The sequence below is a fragment of the Mytilus edulis genome, chromosome 4 (genome assembly GCF_963676685.1).
Source record: "Mytilus edulis chromosome 4, xbMytEdul2.2, whole genome shotgun sequence".
Taxonomy (NCBI): Eukaryota; Metazoa; Mollusca; class Bivalvia; order Mytilida; family Mytilidae; genus Mytilus; species Mytilus edulis.
Window position 1 is genome coordinate 15,961,979 of NC_092347.1, and position 25,934 is coordinate 15,987,912.

At 32.0% G+C, this 25,934-nt stretch overlaps 1 protein-coding gene across 4 annotated transcripts in view; it reads left to right on the forward strand.

Annotated features, from left to right (window-relative positions):
- The first annotated feature begins 281 nt into the window (after positions 1–281).
- LOC139519080 (regulator of G-protein signaling 12-like) overlaps positions 282–25,934 on the forward strand; it is a 50,024-nt gene continuing 24,371 nt past the window's right edge. Inside the window, exons 1-3 of one of the 4 annotated variants that reach the window (XM_071310871.1) lie at positions 282–412; positions 8,233–8,319; positions 14,172–16,519. In XM_071310871.1, coding sequence (XP_071166972.1) covers positions 14,180–16,519 — 2,340 coding nt within the window. In that variant the 5' untranslated portion in view covers positions 282–412; positions 8,233–8,319; positions 14,172–14,179. Of the gene's footprint in view, positions 413–8,232; positions 8,320–9,941; positions 10,330–14,171; positions 16,520–25,934 lie in introns of those variants that run through there. The other 3 variants (XM_071310868.1, XM_071310870.1, XM_071310869.1) reach the window with 3 other exon arrangements.

The window sequence follows — 25,934 nt, forward strand, 5'->3', positions numbered from 1 at the left end:
GACTTAAACCTTAAAACACAAGGAAACAATTAATTATATACAGATGACTGAATTTGGTTATAATGATCACTAAATGATAGATATCATAATTAATTCATAGGATTGTCATCATAAAATTTTAAAAGATAAATAATAATTCATATGTGCTGGGTTGTAAGAAAATGTTAGGAAACAACTGCATATATTTACAAATAAGAATTAAAATGGTCTCAAATTAAAATTACTTTATCATGTTTATAGTGTAATTTGAATTTAAATATTTTGCGGCAATTTGAATCACCCAATGGGATTACGGCTGCGGTTCACGTGACCTTACAGTCGACCATTTTGGAAGAACAACAACAAACATCGATGGAATCATAAAAAGTTTTAATTACATGAACATGATAACGTAAATGTGTAATTGAAGAAGGTATTTCTTTAGATATTTTTTTAACTCTGTATGTGGCAGTTTAAAAATCCCGAATTGCTTTAAACCCATCAAATAATATAAAATTGAAAATGGTACCTGGCAGGTGCCCGAAGTAAAATTTATTCGAGTAAAAAAAAACAATGCCAGGCCTACCAGTATATGCCAATTTAAATTCAACTTGTCTCCAAGTTTAGTTAATGCTTTTCTTTGTTCGTATTCAAAGTAGGAATAGTTGCTTTATGAAACAAATAATTTTTGTTCACTAGACAAAAATGTTTAGTGCACTGTTTATCGGGTCGTTTCGCCCCAATACATGTAAATTCGCCCCCAAATCGTTTAATTCTTTTTCTTGGCACTGCTCTTATGTTTTACAAAATCACATATCAACTTATAGTAATCAAAAAACAGACTGACTAATTATAATACAATCACTCAGGCAGCCACGGAACATGCACACACCCTCAAACCAAATTCCATCCTGCAAAACAAATACAGCATTTTTTTTCCATGAACAATTAAAAACTGGATCACCCTTCCTTCTTCTTCTTTTATAGTAGTTGGAGCCTAGTAGTTAAACTCAATAATGAGTACTCAATACTTGTGCGTTACTCAATAATGAGTACTCAATACTTGTGCGTTACGTAGGTGTTGGTAATGTCTATTTACAATAAAAGATCAAAGATCAGAAAAGAAAATACGGTGCATGCTGCGAATGTAGGACAGAAAGTCACAGGACAAAAAGTCACAGACAAAAAGTCACAGGACAAAAAGTCACAATTCATTTTTTCTGATTATTTTCTTTGAATAAAAACCGCTTATTTCTACAAAAATATTTTTGTATTTTTCTTGAACTAGTGTATATAAACCAACTTTGTTAACAAAATTTATCAAAAAAATATCAAAGATGATCAAATAATTGTTAATAAAACAAAATGTCAAAGTGGTTTGGCACTTAAATGGCTTCATGGTTCCAAGAAATGTATCTTTTGCCTGATTAAAATTAAATAAATCTTGATTTTTCAAGTATAATGACAGGGCCGTAACTAGTGTTCGAATTCAGGGGAGGCAGGGTTTTGGGGACGCCGATTGAGGCACAGCCCCCCCCCCCCACGCCGATTTTTTCCCCTCAGTCAAATGGCTAAAAATGACCTGTTTTCCTTCGATTTTCTTACTTTAAAATTCATCAGTATTGCTTGAACCTAGAAGCAATTTTTATGCAAAAACAAACTGAGATTGCTGTTCGGGGTGAGACAAAGCTCCGTCTTGAAGTCCGTACTTTGAACTATAATTATTAACATTAAATACATTGTGATCACCGATTTTTTCTCTCTCAATAAAATGTCTAAAATTACCCGTTTTCCTTCAATTTCCTTCCTTTAAATAAGACTCATCAGTAATGCTTGAACCTGGAAGCAATTTTTTGCAAACATTTATTATCAGTATTTAAAAATATTTTTGTTAGAAATCAAACTGATAAGTTAAAAAAAACCATATAAAGCAAGATAATAGAACGCAAGATATCTTTTTTTATCGAGGACCTTGAATTTCAATATTGTTGAAAGCTGAAAAGACATGTTTAGAACTACAACGAATGGGAGTGTTTCAAAACTACTAAGGCATTGACCATAATGTTCTCGTATGATTGGGAGACGTACTGTCCGACTAGACACGTTAAAAAAAAATATCAAAAAGCTGATTCAGCCGGTAACGTATTTCCGATATCATAAAAGATTCACAATACAAAGGGAAAGAACTTCCCCTGCTTAATTGAGCCCCCAAATAAATGTGATTAGTTAAGTTTTATTTCAAATTGTTGAAAGCAAAGTTTCATATGCGACATAGGAAATACTAAAATCAGATGGATGACCACACGAAAATACTCAAATCAAGGATTTGTATAGTAAGACTATACAAATCCTTGCCTAAATCAAATCTTACTATACAAATCCTTGCCTAAATCAAATCTTACTATACAAATCCTTGCCTAAATCAAATCTTACTATACAAATCCTTGCCTAAATCAAATACTGAAATGGTTCACTTTCGATAAAAAATTCCGGAAAATGACAGATATATCACGTATCATGATAACTGTTAAAACTGTAAACGTGTGTGGTTTATAATACAAATTCAAGTTCTTCTTGTACATCTTGTCAATATTTCATTTTATTACTTAAAAAAAAATTCTAGTGTAGAAAATTCAGGGGGCCTCCCCTGCCTCATAGGTAGTTACGGCCCTGAATGACACATTTCCTAAACATGCTAAACTTTAATATGAATATATGTATTAAAAAGTAAATGTTTCAAAATATTTCTCTTATATATTCAAACAATTGTCACCAAATTATTTGTGACTTTTTGTCCTATCAAATTTGTGACTTTATGTCCTGTGACTTTTTGTCCTGTGACTTTCTGTCCGTTTACCCATGCTGTACAGTTGGTGCAGGATAAAATCATTCCATCATCTAGTTAACCAGTGTCTTGAAAGCTTTGATAGTGGGAGCTTTCACTGTCGATTCCGGTAATTTATTCCAGGCTATTTAATACTGTTCTTGGAAAGAATGAGAATTTGTAGTAATCATGTCTTCGGCTGAAGATGGTGTATGCCATGGTACATGTATTGTAGTGTCTTGATGTTCTATTTAGTCGAATGAGGTAATTATAAGTATCTGTTGGAACTGCTACTAGTCCATTTACAATTTTGTAAAATAGGCATAATCTGATATTCACTCTTCATTGGTAGAGAGGTATCCAGTTAAGCTTGCTTATCATGCTTGTGACACTTGATTCCTTACTGTAGTCGTTGAAAATATAGCGAGCTGCTCTTCTTTGTACCCGCTCTATTTTGTCAATATTTTCTTGTGCATAGGGATCCCATATGGCTGCGCTGAGTATTGTAATGAGCTACTCTTTATACACATTCGAAGCAGCCACCTCAACCTAGTATACATAGACAGTAAATACATCATGCATTGTCATGTGTACAAATATTTTTATCTTACTAATAAAAATAAATATATATATAATTTCTTCATACATGTACATGTCAAATTACTTCCCATCTCAGAATTGATGACCTTACCCTGCACACCCTTGATTTTCATTCTGAGGTGAACCCTGATTTACATGTAACTGTACATGTAAATCAATATTTGGGTAAACATTTGCCAGTATAATTTCTCTACAGAAAGTTCTTACATTTATGAATAGTATAGCACACACATGTACATTAATCTTGTGCATTCTATACACTGTTAAGTTATCACTGCTAGTCAACTCAGGGCTCAAGCTACCATATATGCATGCGACTTGGGCAACAAATTTTTCTTCATTCACCATGGAAGTATTTGTACAAACTACTGATCAGAACTGGCCCAGCTATGACTGAAATCCAGTTCTTATGATTATGACTATATGGAAGCATGAATGGCACATGTACAGCTGACAGAGGAATATTGATCCCAAAAAGAAAAGCTACACATTCAATGCGCATTAACATACTTAGATCTACTTGTTTAATGTATATATATATGCATTGTTTCAATTTATTAATTAAAATTACTCAACTCTCAGTCTGCGAATATCATCATTGATCATACCATGTCCAAGCTTAACTGTGTTAAATTTATATAACTTTTTAATGAGAAACACTGAATTTCATAAACATGATAACAGAGTTTTTTTTAAATTGAATTTTGATTGATGTAACAATTTTCTTTTCCTTTTTGATATAAAAAAAATCTTTTTTATTATTGCTAGATTTTGAACTGTTTTTTTCTGACAAGAGGTACAAATTGAACAGTATAAAAAAAATAAGATGAACATCAAATTACATGTATCTCTATTTTCAGGTGTTGTGACAATGCTAAGTAATAATCCCTTGCCCCCCTTTCCATGACTTCTTAACTACATATACATGTACCTTAGTTTGCTTGATTGCCTTTAAAAAGCTTTAGCTATGAGAGCAAATAAGATTAAAATGGGATCGAGAAAAATGTCTAGGTACATGTGGCTTAAACTATTTTTAGAAGCACTTACATGTACCTGCATGGTACATATTACATGTACATCATGTACATGATCATCAGGTCTGATATTTGCGACTAGTGTTCACAGTTAACATACATTTGTATATGCATGTTTCATGTGCAATGAAGCAAGCTGAAAGGGGTTCAGTTTGCTTCAATCTTTTAAAAGAAAGAGAAAATTCATCTGGTTGTTTGTGCTTATTTTCTTATTTTGAACATTAAGGGCATCCGATACAGTTTCTCGATTAAATGTCATTTTTATAAATTTGTAATATGTTGTAGGCCTTGGCGAGATATAAAATAAAACACAAAATAAAACATAGGTCACCGTGCTTGTTTTCGAGAAAATTGAGGCTAAAAATTGGGGATTTGTGCAATTTTGTAAAAAAAATTAGGCAATGTTAAAAAAAATTTGGAGCAGATATGTTTCGTCGTAAATTATTAAGATCGGGTTCAATCTGAAGCTGTGATAAGTGACAAAAAGGAAAAAAATAAATCACTACATGAATAACTATACAATTATTCAAGCCTTGCTTGTCATTGCGGACCAGATGCTCAAAGTGGTATTTTTTTAAACCTAAAAAAATAAAAATAAACTGTTTCTGAAAATGTCATTTTTATGATTTTTCTGCATAAATTGCATTTTGTCATTCTTTCTCCAAATCCCAAATAAAAAATATAGGTCACCGTGCTTGATTCCATGATAAACACGATTTATCCTAAAAATTGCGTCCCCCCTTTGCAACCTCAACGTTAGCGCTAAAGTGCACGACGTCGTTGGCAGACAATTTCGACGTTATCTCTGTAAATGACCGGAGACATTTTTCAGATGTATAAATATTGCTTGTAAGATGTGTAAATTACTATCTATAAATTGGTAATATTGTTTCCGGAAATAAAATCATGTGAATAACAAATCCCTCTCTCTGTTTGTGGTCTAAGTGAGAAATAAACATCTCAAGAAAAGTTATTACGGACTGTTGATAATTTTTACGGCTTTTAAAATTAAATACTCGGCAATTTAGAACTTGACATGCATACAGGTACATTTACTGTACACACTCGTATATTATTTCATACCGTATGTTGACCTCTAGATTTATTTTCTTTTGTTTGGTGGGCTGCTGTTTCATTACAAATAATCCTTTAAATCCTTTTATTAACGTTTTAATCACTAAGAAATCCGGTTTTGTTGATACGAATTAAAAGTTAACGTTGTTTGGACAGTAAATCAAATTAAACGCGAATTAGAATTTACGTTAGTACGTAAAACATTTTGAATGCGAATTAAACTAATTCGAATTAGTTGCATGTAATGCGAATCGAATTAATTCGAATTACGTGTGAACTCATTACAGGGGTTAAAAAATCCACTAGCCTGACGCCCGGGACTAGATCATTTACGCCTCGGGCAATTAAAATGTGTAATCCGATATGCCCGACTGACTAGAAACAAAAAATTCTTGGCGTTTCCAAAATAGAAAGTGAAAAATCCCTTCATCACTATTCTAAGTTAGCGATTTCGATTCAATTAAGTCATCCGGGATTTCAAGAATTTGAACTGGTTTGTACAGGTCCTGTTGTACATATTTTAAAAATAGAACAAATAACTCTGTTATGTCTGGGTGGCCTGGTATCATGTGTTGATTGCAATTCTCGTAATTTAAATATCGATTTCTCATACCATGGCTTGGGGTATAGAACATTTTCAATTAACGGTATTTGGGGGTATGATGTATTGATTGGTCATGATCTGTCTTGTTGCACAGCTCTTGAGCACGAAACCATGCAACAAAATATTTCTTAATATTTTAGTACGGGAACCCCAGGGACTTCGTCAGTTTCAAAACGAAAAACGGTAGATGAAGGGAGTAACCAGGATGAAATTTTATCCCCCAAAAATGGTAAATACGACAAGAAAAAGCCGCTGTCCTGTCAAGTCTTTAGTGCGAGACTCACACATGTTCATGCTTATTTGGCGGCATTTTCCTTTGATCTCTTGTTTTTTTTTTCTCTTTGATCTTTACAATTTGGCCAAATAAACACACAATCATTCACTTCCTGAAAAGTTGGCAGAACTGTGACACATTGATTCCTCTGGCAAGGTTGGCTGTTGCTGATGGAAAAAAACAGACAATGCTCTGTGAATATTGCCGTTAGTTGCCCTAAGCACGCCAATAAAAAGTCTGCTTTGAATGTGGGAACAACTAAGTTAGGTTAAGCACCAAAATAATGAATAACAGATCAACAAAAATGATTAAATACAGTGTATAATGTCTCCTTCAAAACAAAGGACACCCATTTTATATTATGCATCAAACTCTTGATTTTTAAGGCATACTAGGGCTAGCAGGTCAGTTTTGATGGACTAGCAGTTCTTCCAACAGGGCTAGTAAAATCCTGCTGCCAATAAGTCCTGGGCTAGTAAGTTGTAACAATTTTTTTTAACCCCTGCATTATTATCCTGCAAACGGAACTTCTTTTTTTGTACATAAATTGTAGCACATAAATTATTTTTTTCACCGTATAACGCGTACATAAAATATCGCACGTCCATTCCTCTGTCTGTCCTTCCGGTCCTTCTGGTTAATCACATTTTTCAAGTGTACAATTCTTGTTAACTTTCTGTAAAACTGATATCGTATAGACATGCTCGAAAATCACTGCATATCAACTATTCTTTAAAAGAGTTATGCCATTCGGAAATATTGATTATATTGGAAATTGCATTGTATTTACTGTCATTCCGTCATTTCTCTAATATATTTATAAAAAATATTTAAAAAAACCAAAATTAACAGTTGCGCTACGAGCGCATGATACGCCCGTCGTCTTATGATTTTGAATAATATGCTGTACCATGTTTACGACGGACAGACGGACCGTCGCGGGCATTTGTATACCATAATATGTCCCGTCAAAATATTTACGGATGTATAAACATATTGTTGGCTATTGCCTTTTGTTAGATAAAATACGTGCAACGTTGAAGAAATAAGAGCTTTGTTCTTTTATAAAAGTTGTGTCATTGTTTATATTAGCGGCGTTTACCTACATTTTCCGTATTAGTTTTAAAATATCATTGGTTTCTTGTGATGTAATAAAATGTCAATCATGGATGATGAATGATAATAAAAATGAAAATTGACATGCAACAAAAGGGTCAGTCGTCTTGAGATTGCTCACTATACGATATTTTGTTGAAGATCTCAAAGAAACAGTAATTTGTTTTATTTCTTATAATGTTATTAGACTGTTATCCTGTTAGAATCGAATGCACTAATATTAATGGCGTAGAAATTAGCATGCGGGAGAAAGAAACAGAAATTGGAGAAGAAATTGGAGCATAAAAATTCCACATTACGTTTCTTATTACGGAACATTACACGCATTACGTCCCGCAAAAAGTGACGTTTTGCAGGAATTCGAACGCTTAACGTCACGCCAAGAGTTAACTCCCTTGAAACTGTATCGGATGCCCTTAATTGCATGTCAAGAAAGGATTAGCCTACACTAATACATTAGTATTGATATGAACATAGTCTTGGAAGTAAATGGTACATTTAGTACACATGGTACAAGTAATTCAATTATTTAACTGATTGCATATATATTTAAATGAGATATACATACATATCTTGCTCCCTTATTTATACCTGCCTACCACAGTGGTACATATATGATGTATGACAATGTATGGGGACAATCTTGGTCAACATGATCTTTTGGAATATATTTTGACTTGCTGATTATACAATTGGAATAACTTTTATAAAAATTTATAATTTCAAGTTATAGCCTAGCAGTAAAAGACACAGAAGTAAGAAGATGTTGCAGAAAAGTTTTTTTCTGGATTAATTATATGGAATAATATAACTTGTAAGTAAATTATAAAAAATATTCCTGATCAGTATATATTATACATTTGTACCCCCACTCTACAAATGCTCTAAGTCTAGATATATATAAAAATATCAGAAGATGTGAAATAATTGCCAATGATACAACATTCAATCAGAGACCAAATGATGAAGAAGTGAACAACTATAGGTCACCATACAGCCTTCAATAAAGATAAAAAAAAAAACCATACTGCATATATATATATAGTCAGTTTGCGCCCTAAGCTACTAGTCTGATGGCCAAGTAAAATATTAATCAGACTAGTACATTATGTAGTAAGTATTTGCAAAACTTTGTTAGGATACCTTAGAAAAATGAAGGAAAATTTGTTAATTTCATACTACATTGTTCTAGTAGTTGGATAAGATTTTGGTGCCAACTACTGCATAGTGCATTTGTAAGCTATAACAGCCACCAAAAATGACATTTGATAGAGATGACATTATCATGATTATTCCCTGGCTGTATTATCTACAATTACAACTCCATTAAAATTTCTTTGATACCACAATAGCTAGGGTTTTGTGCTTGACCATGTTGACTCGGACTGTCTAAACATTTTTAGTGCTTGAGTATGGCATTAGATTGAATGCTTGGTAAGTATATACAGTCAGGGGAATTACTGAAATAAGTGATTTTTCAATTATTTATTTACATGTATGTAGCAAATTCAAAGTTTTGATCAGTTTTGTCACAAACTGTGATTTTGTAGTTTTACCAAAATTTTAACACATCGGTTTTAACATTATCTTTTCAGGTCACACCATTTTAATTTCTTGTTCTACTCATTTTTGGACTCCAAAATTTGGGGCGAGCGAGCGATTTGAAAATTTTAATAAAATATTTAATTTGCAAATTTTTGAGGCGAAGCTTGAAAAGTAAAGGCGAGCGATTATAATTTTTTTTTGTTAACATAAAATAGTAGGTTTTGACAATATAAAAGCTTGATTTATCACTTGTACTTTGACATTTCTTTAATTTCTGAAGTATTTTTCCCCTGTTCACCATGGTTCACCAAGAAATAATTAAATCTGGTCTGTACATGTATGTGTGACTGACAATGAGACAATTCTCCATCCAAGTCATAATCAGTTTGGGGACAACCCCGTAATGTTATAAATATCCCTTTTACATGTTTTATGAGGGATCAATATAAGTTATAATATATTTGTTTGTACAAAAGGGCTCATATTTTCTCAAAGAACTATATATCTATCTGGTATTAAATGGTCAAAATTTAAACATGTCCAAGAATTTTGTAATAATTCTAAGTTTTCAAAGGTTTTATATAGAACTGGTTTACAAACCAATTATTGTGTCAGGTACATATAATGTATTTAATAATTTCATATAGGTATATTATTACAAAGATATTTTCCATGTAATGATTATAAAAATAAATTTTGTAATGCTTAATCAATTGATATTAAAGGTTCTCTATTACTATATATAGGATAAATAAAAAAAAGTAACAAAATAAATACAGAAAAGATTTTATCAGACTTATTTAAAGGAAAGTACCTGAGATTAAATTGTCACATTTCATATCAAATTAACAAACATATCAATATTTAATCAGATGTCTATGCATTGTTATTACACGCATGAGTGGACATATTTTATGAATGGTCAGTTCTCTTTGTCATTGATCTTGTTTTTCTCCCCCTGGTGAGGATGTTTAGTGTTGGATCATAAAACCTTGGGACATTAGTACATGTACTTATTTATTTGTTTGTATAGATGGTTTATTGCTGAAGACAGGAGACAATTGTATACCTTATTTGTTTGTTTGTTTACATTTGAAAAATACTGGGGACTCTGATCTACAGTTGATATATACTATCAATATAACAAGGAGTATTCAAGATTTAAACATACACAAGATTTAATTGACACCTTGTTTCAACCTTACATCTTAAAGACTGTTTGTGATATTCCATCTTGAGTAAATTGGTATCAAGGGATAAACATGATTCTGTCAGTCAGGTAAGGGTTCTTTTATACAGAAAATATGTATATATCTTGTGAAATAGTTGTTCAATTGAAAATTGTTTACATGCCATTGATTATCTATGATGTAATAATTTTTGTATTGAATTTCATATTTTAGATTTAAGTATTGAGTAATAGGGATTACTTTGAATCTACTGTTAGGTCAGTGTAGGTAGCGCTCCCTCATTCTGTCTGAAATAAATTTTGGCAGGTTCGTTGTTTACGTTTTATCAAAAAATAATTTTTTTTATTGAAGAATTAAATTGAACATATGTTGTACTCATTGTTTTGAATAAGCTCAATATGTAAGTGTCTTATTATTCGATTTTAAATCTTTAAAAAAGTTTAACTGGACAGAAAACAGGAAACAGTTTAAGGGATTCATGTACATGTAAGTTATAAATGTTCCTTTGTACTTTTGCATGTTAAATTGAATGTGCAGTAATTATGTCTAACGATGATAAATTTTAGTTGATGGTAGTTTGTACAATTATATTTGCTTGGGGCCAAGTTTAAATGTTTAGGTTGTATTATATAAGGACATCTTTAAAAGGAATTGTAGAAAAAGCTTGAAGACATGTATTGAATCTAAGTAAAGGAATAGTGGGTCTCTGACTTTGTATACAAGGCTGGTCATTATAACCAATCAATATGAATATTTCTCGATCCATGGAAGTAAATATTCAGTCCAGGTACATGTATGTAGATAAATTGAAAGAAGGGTTTATTTTTGAATTTTTGAATAAATTTGTAAAGGAAATTTGTTTATGGTAATGTTAATAATGTTGATTAGAATTCAAGTATAGATTTAGGTACATTTTACCTTATCATATGGTGAGGTATATTTTGTAATAAGGAAACATATGTTTTTACTGGCAAGGTATAGTTGGATCTACATTTTATATAAACGTTGGTATTATCATGGAAGTATTATACTAACATTTTACTTCCATAGTATTATAAAGGTGCAAGACATGCAGCTATATTATGTGCAAATCAACCAAATATAATTTGACTAAGATGCACATATATTGATTGTTATCAAGGAACTTAAAGATTGTTGTAATATACGATGCATACATACATGTACATGTTGTACTATTCTTTATGAAACATTTTTTTTTGCTAATGTAATGAAATACTCTAATGCTCACACTAAGCTTTTAAAAACAAAATCTACAAATAAGTCACTATGCCATAATGTATTTTATTTCCATCTCAGATATGGACACATCTGAAATTGCATTGCATTTCCTCTCAATATAATAAAAGAAGATGTGGTGTGATTGCCAATTCACAATGATACAAATTTAAATCTTCACAAGACACCATATGACACAGAAATTAACAACTATAGGTCACTGTAGAGCCTTCAACATTGAGCAAAGCCCATATCACATATAGTCAGGCCAAGATACATGTATAAAAAAAATAAAGAAATTTGAGGTTTTTGTCTATTGACAGATAAAGTATGGGCAGCACAAAGGGCATTAGAACTGTGTTCTTCATGCTCACGGGTTTCCATTACTGAATATATAAATTTGCCCACTCCAGTGTGCCTTGTGATAAAAGATCTGTAGATAGTTATCAGGTTATGTATATCTTTATAAAATGCCAATGTGTAGCACAGTGCTGTCAATAGTCAAAACTTAGATAAAAATTATGGATGCAAGTAATCCAAGTTCATGTATAATGTAACAGTTTTATGTTAAACCAGCTTTGAACATGCATATGTTGCTTTGTGGTGTATAAATACCTGTGTTAGACACTATAAATAAGATGATATATTTGTACATGTATCCATTCATTATGTTGTTACATGTAGAGTGCATTATTGAGGAATTTACTTGAAAAGCACTTTTCTGTCAAATTGTCAATTTTATCTGAGAACATATATAAATGCTTGTACTCAAAAGAATTATAGACTAGTGTGATATAAATATACATTATAAGTAATTATTTGTATTGCATTTCACATCATATATATTATTTATACATACATTTACATGTATATGTACATTTATTTTGTACATGATTTTTGTACATGATTTGTAGTTAGTGCAAAAAATATGTCAGTTGACAAGGATATTAAGTGTTTGTTATGGTTATCTCCCTTATATTAGTATGATAAAAATACAATTATTGTTTTAAATACCTGCTCAGTCTGTATTTTAAAAGAAACTAATGGAGATTAGAAGAAGTTCTATCAGTAAACTAATTTATACCAAAGCTTGCAACCTTGATTTTTTTGTCCAGCCTGCAACTTTTGTTGCAGAAAGCTCGACATAGGGATAGTGATCCGGCGGCGGCGGCGTTAGCTCACTTCTTAAAAGCTATATATTTTAGAAGGTGGAAGACCTGGATGCTTCATACTTTGTATATAGATGCTTCATGTTACTAAGTTTCCGTCAGTCACATGTCCAATGTCCCTGACCTCATTTTCATGGTTCAGTGACCACTTGAAAAAAAAGTTCAAATTTTTTGTAATGTTGAATTCTCTCTTATTATAAGTAATAGGATAACTATATTTGATATGTGCGTACCTTGCAAGGTCCTTGTGTCTGTCAGACAGTTTTCACTTGACCTCGACCTCATTTCATGGATCAGTGAACAAGGTTAAGTTTTGGTGGTCAAGTCCATATCTCAGATACTATAAGCAATAGGTCTAGTATATTCGGTGTATGGAAAGACTAAGGTGTACATGTCCAACTGGCAGGTGTCATCTGACCTTGACCTCATTTTCATGGTTCAGTGGTTATAGTTAAATTTTTGTGTTTTGGTCTGTTTTTCTCATACCATATGCAATAGGTCTACTATATTTGTTGTATGGAATGATTGTTAAGTGTACATGTCTAGTGGGCAGATGTCATGTGACCTTGACCTCATTTTCATGGTTCAGTGGTCAAAGTTAAGTTTTTGAGTTTTGGTCTTTTTATCTAATGCTATATGCCATAGGTCAACTATATTTGGTGTATGGAAATATATTATGATCTATATGTCAGTCAAGCAGGTTTTATTTAACCGTGACCTCATTTTCACACTTCATTGCACAGTGTTAAGTTTTTGTGTTTTGGTCTATTTTTCTTAAACTATAAGTAATGTGTCAACTATATATGTTGTATAGAAGCATTGTTAGCTGTACCTGTCTGCCTGGCATGGTTCATCTGACCTGGACCTCTTTTTCAAGGTTCATTGGTCTTTGTTTAGTTATCTTGGTTAATGTTAAGTTTATGTGACAGTTGTAATAAAGCTTAGCTTTAATTTATACTTAGGACTATCAACATAATATCAATGATTAGTATAGAAGGCGAGACATTTCAGCGTGTGCACTCTTGTTTTTCATGCAATAAACTAATTCTTGTAATCATAATATAATGATCACTTCTGACATTTTTCATGAATACTAGCTATAGCAATGCTATTTGTTAAAATCAGAATACATATACCATACAGTCATGTAACTTTCATACCAATATACAGGGATGTTGGGCTGTTTATGCTGGTAATGCTATATATCTCAAGCCATCATGGATTTATACATTATATCAATAGTTTCTACAACTAGATATAATTTATAACTTTGTGGTTTCTAGATATAGGATTTTAGAAGGCATATTTGTGTGACTTTAATAAAGAAAATCCATAAAAGTCAGATATACCTCTCTTGTCAGGGTACCTACATCTATGCTGTCAAATGTTGGTGGTAACTATTTGATCATTGACACATTATTATTTTTTGAATGAAGAGAAAAAGTTTACAAGCGTTAAAATAAAGATTATTATTAACATCAATGTACATGTTTACAAGATCTTACTCATTACTTTTATCTTTTTAGAGATCATTATGTATCCTCAACAAAGTCAGCAAGGGTCAAGTGGAGGACATCCTAAACGTCGTAAAAAACGACCAATACATGGCCTTAGAGTGGTAGAAGTTACAAGGAGTAAAAGTGGATACGGATTTACAATTTCTGGTCAGCATCCGTGTGTTTTAAGCAACATTGTTAAAGACAGTCCTGCTGAATACGCTGGGTTAAAAGCTGGCAATTATCTGGTAGCTGTTAATAATTTAAACATAGCCAAAGCTCCCCATGATGATGTTGTACGCATGGTAGGAACCAGTACAGGTACTCTTCTCTTACAGGTGGCTGAAAGTTACAATAGTTCAGATTCATCTGATGAAGAATATCATCATAGGACAAAAGCTAGATATCCAAACAGAATCCGTCAAAGACATGGATCAAAACATGGTGAAAGAGTTTTAGGGGAGTGCAACCAAAGAGAGAAACATAATTCTCAGGAACATAGACACAAAGAAACACACTTTGCCAAACCAGCTGATACCAAAGGTGCCATATCTAGGTCAAGAGCACGTCTTCATACACCTGTAGGCGCTGAAAATACTGTGACTCATTCTTCCAAAGATCTTCATCAGTTTGCAGGCCCTTTGCCTGTAGAAAGACGTTCAGCATCTCAGTCTCGATCATTACATGTCACTCCAGTCATGCAGAGACCTCAGGCTAAACAAGCTATCGTGAAGAGTACAACCCAGAGTGCTCACTCATCAAGACAAATGGCTTTTATGGGATCTAAAAACCATTATGGTAGTGTTGATCAAAATTTAAATGGTATGGCAAATGCCAAAAAATCATATGCAAATAACAGTATATCGTCTTTATTAAAAACATCAGTTGCAAATACTTCAGCTAATAATGCCTTCATTGTTATGGACGATGATGAGGGTGATGATGAAGAGAGTTTATTGAATCAGAGTTTTCATGATACACGGGTTGTAGTTGGTTACATTGGGTCATTAGAAATGCCAAGTGATGCTGACAAGCCACATATTCGCATTCAGTCAATACGAAATGCAGTACGTAGATTGAGAGTTGAACAAAAAATTCATACTTTAGTATTAATGGAAGTTTCAGCAGATGGTGTCAAGTTAACTAACTGTATGGGAACAACTGTAGCCCATTATCCAGTTGATAGGATAGCATTCAGTGGTGTTACTCCTGATGACAAACGATTCTTTGGGATTGTCACATTACATTGTTCTAACAGTGACGAAACTGGAAGTGAAGCTGGAAGTCAGGATGAATCTGTTTCTAGTGGATCCTGTCATGTATTCATGGTTGATCCTGAAATCAAATCACATAACATTCATGCACAAAAAGCAAAGTCGTTTGGTATAACATGTACACCCACACCAGATAGACATCATTGTGCAGAATTTCCTAAATCTGCTACGCCTGTTATTCTATGCATCAGTAATTTGTATAAAGATAGACCAGGAGTGTCTAATGACAATGAATTAGCTCTGTCTCAGGCTTTTACTGACCCTTCAAGAGCCCCACAGCGTACTGCTAGTAATAGCAGCAATAGTGATAGTGGACTAGGTTTTGGTAAAGAAGAACCTGGTTCTGAACGTGTATTGGTTGTGAATATGCCACCACCACCTGACCCACCGAGTCAGAATGGATGGCACGCTACAATTAACAATTCTGTTCACCATTGTTCACCTGATAATCATACTATACCAACTCCCTGTCGTAATGTTCAGAAATCTGTCTCTATGCATGGGGAAGCAAGCAATAGATTGAACCAGTCAACTCTAAGTGAAGACTGGGGCAGGAACAAGCGAAAAATAAATCCCAGAGCATTGCCTGATCATGGACCAAAGTATAATTCTACTGATGGATTAGAAAGACAAAATAGTGCAGAAAATCTGAGAGCTAGTATGAGAAGACTGATACAACAAAGACAACGAAGTGGTTCAACCATCAGCAGTGATCAGGAGTCAAACAGTTCAAATGTTAGTGACTTTCAAAGGTCGTTTTCACAACCTGATCTTCAAAAATCATCAACCTCTGCGTTCAGTAAACACCTGCCTGACCAGAGTTATGGCTCCTGTCCAAACAACAGCAAAATTGACAATGGAGATGTTGATGATGACAGATTAAGTCCAAGAGCTTTCTTACCCCCGCCATTTTCACAGTTACGATCTCCGTCAGCTCCTCCAACCTTTCATCGTGATGATAGTTTTGATGATATTCCTGCAGCAGAGACGAGTGGGATGTGTAGTCTGATAGAGAGATTTGAACAGGACCAGGCCTTTAGAATATCATCACCTGTAGATGTGTCACGGAGATACTCAGAAGGAACACCAAAACAGCAAAAGCAGGTATGTACAAAAAATGTAGATGTATCATGTAGATACTCCGAAGGAACAACAAAAGCAGATATGTAGATGTGTCACGTAGATACTCTGAAGTAACACCAAAACACAAAAACATGTAGTATACATCTTAAGAACATGGGCAACTTGTTATGTCTCACCTTTAGTAATCAGTGCTTCCATATATACTAACATGATTAATAGCATACCTTTCTTAATACTCTGTTGATAAAATTTTATATCAAGGTTTCAAATCCCATCAGGCAAAATTGACTTGGATCTGGCTATTTTATTTAGAGACTCTTGATCATGTACATTGTATAGTATCTCTATTCAAGAAGTTACACATCCTTAGCTTTCAAATTATTTGGTTCGTGTGTTCTTGATGAAGGTAAATTTATAAAGAGTTACTTTCTTTCTTTTTTTTTAATATTAAAGGGAGAACTTACATTATTGATTGATTACTTATTCTTTGACTAACATGACTAAGGCTGGCAATATTAGGCACATATGATCAATTAAGTTACAAGTAGACAATTTTTAACCATAGATTAAATGACAGAGACATTAGAAACAAATGACCAAGTACAATGATAAGTACAAATGACCAAGTACTATGATCAGTACAAATGACCAAGTATGATGATCAGTACAAATGACCAAGTATGATGATCAGTACAAATGACCAAGTACTATGATCAGTACAAATGACCAAGTACTATGATCAGTACAAATGGCCAAGTACTATGATCAGTACAATGATATAAGTACAGTTAAATGACCAAGTACGATGATCAGTACAAATGACCAAGTACAATGATATGTACAAATGACCAAGTACAATGATAAGTACAAATGACCAAGTACTATGATCAGTACAAATGACCAAGTATGATGATCAGTACAAATGACCAAGTACTATGATCAGTACAAATGACCAAGTACTATGATCAGTACAAATGACCAAGTACAATGATATAAGTACAATTAAATGACCAAGTACGATGGTAAGTACAAATGACCAAGTACGATGATAAGTACAAATGACCAAGTACGATGATCAGTACAAATGACCAAGTACAATGATATGTACAAATGACCAAGTACAATGATAAGTACAAATGGATAAGTACAAATGACCAAGTACGATGATCAGTACAAATGACCAAGTACAATGATATGTACAAATGACCAAGTACAATGATAAGTACAAATGGATAAGTACAATGATAAGTACAAATGACCAAGTACAATGATAAGTACAAATGACCAAGTACGATGTATATGTAATCAACCAACAAGTGCTCAGAAATTTATATCTTACGTCTTAAACTTATATTGAGGTTTTTCTGTGAGAAAATCCATAAATAATTTAAAGAAAGAAAAAAAAAATTCCCACGTACTTGTTGATGTAAGTACAGTCTTCTGTACAAGTTTGATATATAAATAAATGGTTTGTTTTGATTTTCTAGTAAAGAGTTGGTGTTTATAAGTAGTAGCTACTTATTAATTTACAAATTTCCTTTTTCTTACAACGACGATTTCCTGAACAATACAGGATATAACTGTACTCACAAATACCATACATGGATAAAAACTGTTAAGACTGTTAATTTTACATGTTCACAACGGTTTCATTGTTTTCATTGTGAAGGAATATTTTAATTCAAACTGCTTATGAGTGTAAATTTTTAAAATGTTTTATGTGGACAGTGATGATGAGGAAAATGGGGGGTCAGGGTCAAATGATAAAGTTGTATTAAGGAGAAAGGCGAGTCTTGATGAACCAGAAGATGAGCTTGAAGAAAGGCCTGTGGAGTTACGCACAGCATTATTTGAGGCTATGAACCTTGTGACTCCTATACCACGTAAAAGACAAATATCTCCTGCTCAGTTACGTAGGTTCTATAGTCAGAGACGTACAACCAAATTGATTCAGTCTTTTAAGGTAGGTTTGCAAAAACATGCACGTTAGCCAATTACTGAGGCTTTGTAGTCACTAGTATACAGTATACCAGACAAGACAGCTAGGCTACAAAAATATGTAAAGTTTATACACAAATTATGCATCAAGAATTTATATGTTTTTCACTTAGTTTTGGACATGCATGCATTCTTATTATCATTGTTAACATGCATTGGTTTCCCTTGTTGGGGTTTGATAGGTTATTGAAAATACTTCATTCTATTTAATTTTTAAAGCATATTTAAGAAAGGAAATTTGTAAGTTACATTTGGTTCTGTAAACTTGAGTTAGAATTTTTTAATCTATGGGAAGTAATACATATTCTTTCCAGAGACATGAATATTGAATAGAGTTATCTTTCTTTGCAAGATCATAAAATCATGGTATTCTGATTATAAACATTGTTTTGTCGACTGCGTTAACATTTTCAAACACTGAAATTGATATATGTGATTTAAGAAAGGAAATTTGTAAGTTACATTTGGTTCTGTAAACTTGAGTTAGAATTTTTTAATCTATGGGAAGTAATACATATTCTTTCCAGAGACATGAATATTGAATAGAGTTATCTTTCTTTGCAAGATCATAAAATCATGGTATTCTGATTATAAACATTGTTTTGTCGACTGCGTTAACATTTTCAAACACTGAAATTGATACATGTGATGTACAAGTATTGATCATCACTCACATTTTTTTGCTTTATTATTTATGTGTTTCCCTTCAAAAAATGATTGTGTCATTTCTATTTGGATTTTATTAATTTGGTGTCAGTATAATCAGAATTGTCATAGGCATATTTTTTTATTTGCTTATAGTTTGTTGCCAGCTTAAGGCTTTCTGATAATATGAAAGTTTTTAACACAAGTTTTAGTTTTGTCAGGAAATTTATTACATATTTCAATCTATGAATAGAATTGTAAAAACTATTATACCCAGACATCTTTCTTGGTTCAAATGATTAATCTCCAAATTAACCTTTAAAAAATAATGAAAATTAGTGTCACAATATATACAATATATAGTAATCTTTTTAATTTATTTTCAGTGAGTTTACAATGAAGTTTAAAATGGTTGGATATTATCATTAATTATCTTCTTTTTATAGTACCTGATAAAGGGATTATTGTAGATTGGTGATTCTCAAATTAGCTCTTTATAATAGAATTTACATGTAAATAGAAATTTCCATAATCTCTGCTCAATTAAGATATTTTAATAAGGAATTGATCAAACCTTATCCTTTTGTCACCATTTTTACACTGCATATTGATCAAGTGGTTCTTATTTGATCTAGAAAATTTATTTTGGAATTAGGGATATGCATTTAGTTTATTATAGAATTACTAATGGCAAGATACAAAAAGGTTTGTTTTTTTTGTTTTTTACATTTTATACATGTATTTATAAATCATGTACTGGTATATAATTGATATAATATATTTATCAATGATACTGCAACCAACAGAAAAATAAACATCTAAATGTGATCACATCACACTTGTTAACAATGAATAAGTTTTGTGAGATATCATGTGACCTTACAGTCTTCAACAATGATTTAGCTTTGTAACATATAAAAAAACATCCTCATGATACATTGTACATGCATATCGGTGCATTATGTTTGCGCGCAAAAATCATTACGTTTGCGCGCAGCTTTTGATTACAATTGCAAGCATTTTTTTGACAAGTAAACCCAGGTAAAATACAGGTAATAATACTTATTTATTTATAATTTGTTCAATTATTTACCCTGCTCACCAACGATGAGGTGGAAGTGGTATTTCGAGCAAGATAATTCCGTTTTATTTTGCACAAGCACTAAATCCTAGAAATCTATACAGATAAAATTGTTAAAATGCTTAAACATAGCTAATCTTAAAAAAGGTAAAGGTATAATTGATAAATTCATTACTTCACATGTTGTTACGTGCTGAAACTCCATGTTTGTGCCTTGGTGTAACTTTATAAAAAAATAACTTAAATTATTTACTAATTTTAAAAACGATCACTATTCATTGAAACACTTTTTATTCTGAAACATTCGCAATGAAGTTACATGTATGTCTTAAGCTATACTACGGAGTTTATAATGCTCACTTTAAAATTTGTTTTACAATTTTATATGAACAAATTACAATTTGAATTAAGAAATATTTTCAAAATTAATAATTGATAGTCATGTTTATTATGAAAATGAAAAATATATATAGTCAATTGTAATTTAATTTAAATTTTTACCTGAATTTACCCGTAAAATGAATGCGCGCAAATGTAATCAAAAGCTGCGCGCAAACGTAAAACATTTTAATCCCAAAATGCGCGCAAATGTAATGCGCCCATGCATATATGTGTACCTTAATATATTGGCATCAGAATTTCTTTTCAAACAATTGTATTTGTTAAAAAAGTTATTTTTTTAAAAGTTAACAATTTTCGTACAATACATACATGTAGTTTCTGTTTTCTGACTTTTAAGGGCCAATGAAATAAAAAGTCAATGAATAGATCCAAAAATAATTCTGACATCCTCATTCACATGACAATAGATATATATAACCTTGATTATTCTGAGGGTCGTGATTTGTTGAATGAAAATTTACTTATGATAAGAAACTATCACCAATCTGTCTGATATAACATTAAAGAAAGTAGCAAGTACTTGGGACTATTGAATATATATTTATATCCCCACTAATAGTTGTGCAACTTCTTTTTCTCCATGGATATTAAGTTAAAAACCACAATCTGTAAATTATCCCTACACTTTTGTTAAATAGATATTTGGTATTTGAATAATATGATATTGGTACTTCAGAATATTATAAATGTATTACCATGTAAGAATCAAATTAAAACTACCAAGATTTATAATGAGAAAATAGAAAAAGTGTAATCTAATTTCTATTTTAAAAAGGAACTTTTATAATAATATTCTGAAATCTGTTGACTTTCTGCAATAAACTTTTGAATTACGTTTGTGTAAATATAATAACAAGAGATATGCCTTGCAATAACATTAGCCAATTATTATAAAACTGGTGCCAAGACATGTCTAAATATACCTGACACATGATTTATGACATAAAGAAGGATGATTCCAAGTCTTTAATCAAAATATTGTCTGACAGAATTCCCCCTACTCAAATCTTACAAAGGTATTTGTTCTATCTCTAACTACTTTATGTACATGTTATGTATAGATATGGGTATCAAGTACCCAGCATTTCATTGAAGTTTTTATAACACGTCTGCGCTCCCCTGTGAATGTTTAAATTATTGCCCAATCTTGTATTCATTGCACTGTTTATCAACGAAAGTGTTAAGTCTTGTGTCAATTTGTTGTTTGAACAAATTCAATTAAATATTGGTAAGTTTTGTTGGTACAGTAAACATTAATAATCCGTTCTATGTTAGTATATATACATTCAGTAGTACTACAACTACAGTTCTGTACAGTGTTGGCAAATAACCAAGCAATCTATAATAGTTTAAAAACTTTATAATTGTATAATCTCTTATGATTTTAATCAATATTGGATTTGTAAACATGGGTATCTTTGATAGGCATCAGTAATGTAATAAGGGTTCTGACTTTGGAAAGAAGTCTTAGGTGGCGTATTTCGGAGGTTATCGTTGATCAGTAACTTTTGTTTTGTGGTCTATGCAGAAAGGTGGAGTCAGCATCTATTGAATGTGTTGATTTATAGTGACATTGATAGTGTCATATGCTGTATAACTTCATTGAACTTTTAAATTGTGGACAACATTTTAATGTTTACTGCATGAATTCTGTGACAGAAAATGATGGTGTTAAAGTTGTTACTGCTTAGTACCTTACTAATCAATCTAATGAAAACCTCTCACAAGGATAAGCTGTTTATAAAATAATGTGATCGCAGGGATTAGAAATGGCTGATTTGTTGAGCTGGAAGTCAACTTTAAGACCCTACCATACAATAGGTACGGGTAGACGTGCTAGGGTACCCATGGATTCTATATTTCGGCCAAGTACACCAGGGCCAGTGGAAACTGTTACAAAGGCTTTTATTGCCAGATTCCGTAAACAGGTAAACATTTGTTTTTGAAAGAGAAGATGCATCATTTGAGTTGGTTATTAGATTTATTTTAATAATATGTTTTGTGAAAAGCTTATATTTGGTTAGTTCAAGTAGTTGACTGGAAAACGATTCGTAAAATTAAAGATACAAGGAAATAAAAAATATTGACATGATAAGAATTGGATCTTTCAAAGTAGTATATTTTTCAATGGTGTAAATGTACGTCTCAAATGAGGGACAAAAATACTTTGAAATCACTACAACCCTGATCAACACTAAGACAAAAATTTTAAATTTTAAAAACAACATTTAGAAAGTGTGTGAGTAAGTATATGTTTTAAATATTGTATCCACAATCAGGTTGAAGATCTCAATGGATCAGTTTTGATCAGGCATAATAGTTGGATGAAAATACTCAATAGAGGTTTTTGCTTCTTTTTCTCTTGGTGGTGGGGTGGGGGTAAACAACAATACATATCTCTTTTGAATGTATATATGTATAGTTCTTTCAAACAAATGGAATGTAATAAACATATTTTTTAATGGCATTTTGGCTATATTTAATTTAGATTAATCTGGAAAAATAACTGTTTAGAGATGTGTGAAAACTGAAGATAATTTGACTGAATTGTGTGATTGAGATGGTTTGAAATTTGTCCTTCAATCTTTATTTGAAAATATCTTCTGTTTTAGATGTTAGTCAGATTAGGTTAATCCTATAATAAACTATAGAAAAATAAACAGCAATGAACCCTAATTTATTGACCAGATAAGAGTTTAAAAGGTACAAATGTATAACCATACAATGACCTGTATGTGTCAACACCTAATGTTCTTTGGTTTTGGTAGATACATTCACATTGGTAGAGTGTTGTTTCATTGGAAAAGGATAAGGTATGATAATAAAGGCCTGTTTTTGGCCCTCTATTTTCTCATTTTTCAAATTCTGTTTTGGAAAGCTACTTTTTATGTTAAAACATTCCCTGATGTTTGAAGTATGTTATGATGAACTTCAAAACCACTAATTTTTGCAACTGGGTGAGGTGAGGGGGTTAACTTTCTGTTATTATTCAAATATTGTAATTATTATTGATTTTACAGGTGATTTTTCAACAAATTGTTATTTTTTTAGTGTCTGCGCCAACGTGACCCAGGAATTTTTTTATTCCAATGTCATGAGAACTTTTTTTGCTGTCTAAATCGCCATATTTTTTTCTGGGTCGTGTAGGTGGCCCGAGAACAGTTATTTTGTAGTGCATTTCTTTTAGACAATAATTTCAAATTAAAAAAATCGCACCTGCTCTTTCTAAAAAAGATTTTTACAGTGTAGTGTACTACCAGTGAGACAAATAATATCAAAAGTATAGAAACTTCTACCTGCTCTAACTCAAAATATTGACAATTCTGTGTTAAGGGGGTGTAAAATTCAGTTTGACAGCTTCAGACGTGATAAAACTTGACCTTTTTGAACTGGACCAAATCACTACTTAACATAAAGATTCAGCACCCAAATTTTTGTAACATGTAATTACATCCCCCTACTTAATATTTCATGCATTTAATATCAAGAAATTAATTGAAAAAGTGTATCAAATAAAACATGCAAGTTATACACTGTTTACACTAGGGACTATATTCGTGGACAACCAAAACCGAAGGACGATAACTGTGTCCTTGGACCAGGTGCACACTATTACATTTTAAGAAACAATGTTCAAAAATCGCTGTTTTTCCTTCTTTTTGCATTTGTGATGCCCTTTTACCCCCCTAACCTCACCCATTTTTTTAAATTAATGGTTTTGAAGTTCATCCAAACAAACTTCAAATTTTAACGTGATTAGTAGCTTTCCAAAGCAAAATTTAGAAAGTGTAAAAATCGGGGGGGGGGGATGGCCTTATCGTACCTTGTCCTTTACCACATCTTGTGTCATGTTTGTTTATATTTGACCAAAATTTTAGTTACCTTCAGCACAAAAGATATTAACTTTGCACATAAATACTTGAAGTAAAAGTGTAAATTGTTTGCTGCATGGCTGAAAAATTGACTGCCTCTTGAAAATTTGGGGTTGTTGCTTAGGGACAGAAATTAATCCAACAGGCCACTTACGGAACCCTCATAGTAATAATTGATAGCCTAAATTGTACTAGGACCGCCAGATTTATATTCTTTGTGGTCTAATTTTTCACCAGACTTAAAAAAAAAAATTGAGAGCTCTGAAAAAAAAATAATCAAAAAGTCAACTAATGTTTGCTGACTTCAACCACATGCAACTTTTACTAGGTAAGGCTCAAAATTTTCTATAGTCCACAAAAATTGAAAAAATAATAATGACCATTGAAGATCCTATACCAAGTCCCTACTTGACAGCAAAAAATCAGATAAAACTAAAGACAACTAGACGCTGTTCCTGACTTAGGACAGGCCCATACATAGCATGTATACACATAATATAAATTAAAACCTTTAAAAGTCACACTTCAATATAAGCTATAGAAAACGGATCTGATACTTGAGATACAACCTATTGTATTAACCATTTATCATGATCAGTATATTGAATATATTGATTTAATGATGTCTATAAGTTTTATCTTCACTTTTTAACAGCTTGGGATAGCTCTATGTCATTTATTTTCTGTGTAATACCATAAATGCTTGGTAAGCTAGACTTGCCTGTTCAATGATAAATTATATATCTTTGATAACTTTTTCACCCTGTAAATGTTAATCACTGATTTAAGTACAATATTGTTACTACAATACTTAAAACTCACCATTGTTAGTGCATTATTAGTAAAGTTGGTTTTAAATTGGCTTTTACAAACAGAAACATGGTGTTTTGGAACAAACATGTAGAAACCTTAAATTACCTTTTTGATGCTTAACTGGTAGTTCTTCTTGGATTTGAAAAGTTTTGAATTAGTTAGCATAATGGTAACCTTGTAGTCTTTTCGTTATTTAATCTACTGGGTTGCTGTCTCATTTAAAACCTTCAACTCCTTTAACTAATCTGTATTACCTTTTTTCATAGTATTATTTAATTTCTATTAAATAAGTAATTGACAGTATTTGTGTAGGTAGGCATGTCAGGAAAATAATGAAGGGTTATTCCTCTTTGATTGTTAGGAAAAGTTGAATGTTTCTAAATTTCATTCTTAACGGTCATTTGTGGAGTCATATTTTCAATACATCATTTTAGACATCTACATATGTGTAGTGTAGCTGGGATACAAAAGTTTAACACTGTTTGTCAATCTTGATTTCTTGCTTCTATCAATCAGTGCTTTTGTCTTTAGGGAAATGAATTAAAGAATGAGTTTATTTGTAAAAAGGCATATGTACAAGCTATTGCAAAAAAAAACATATACAGTATAACATATATTACATAAT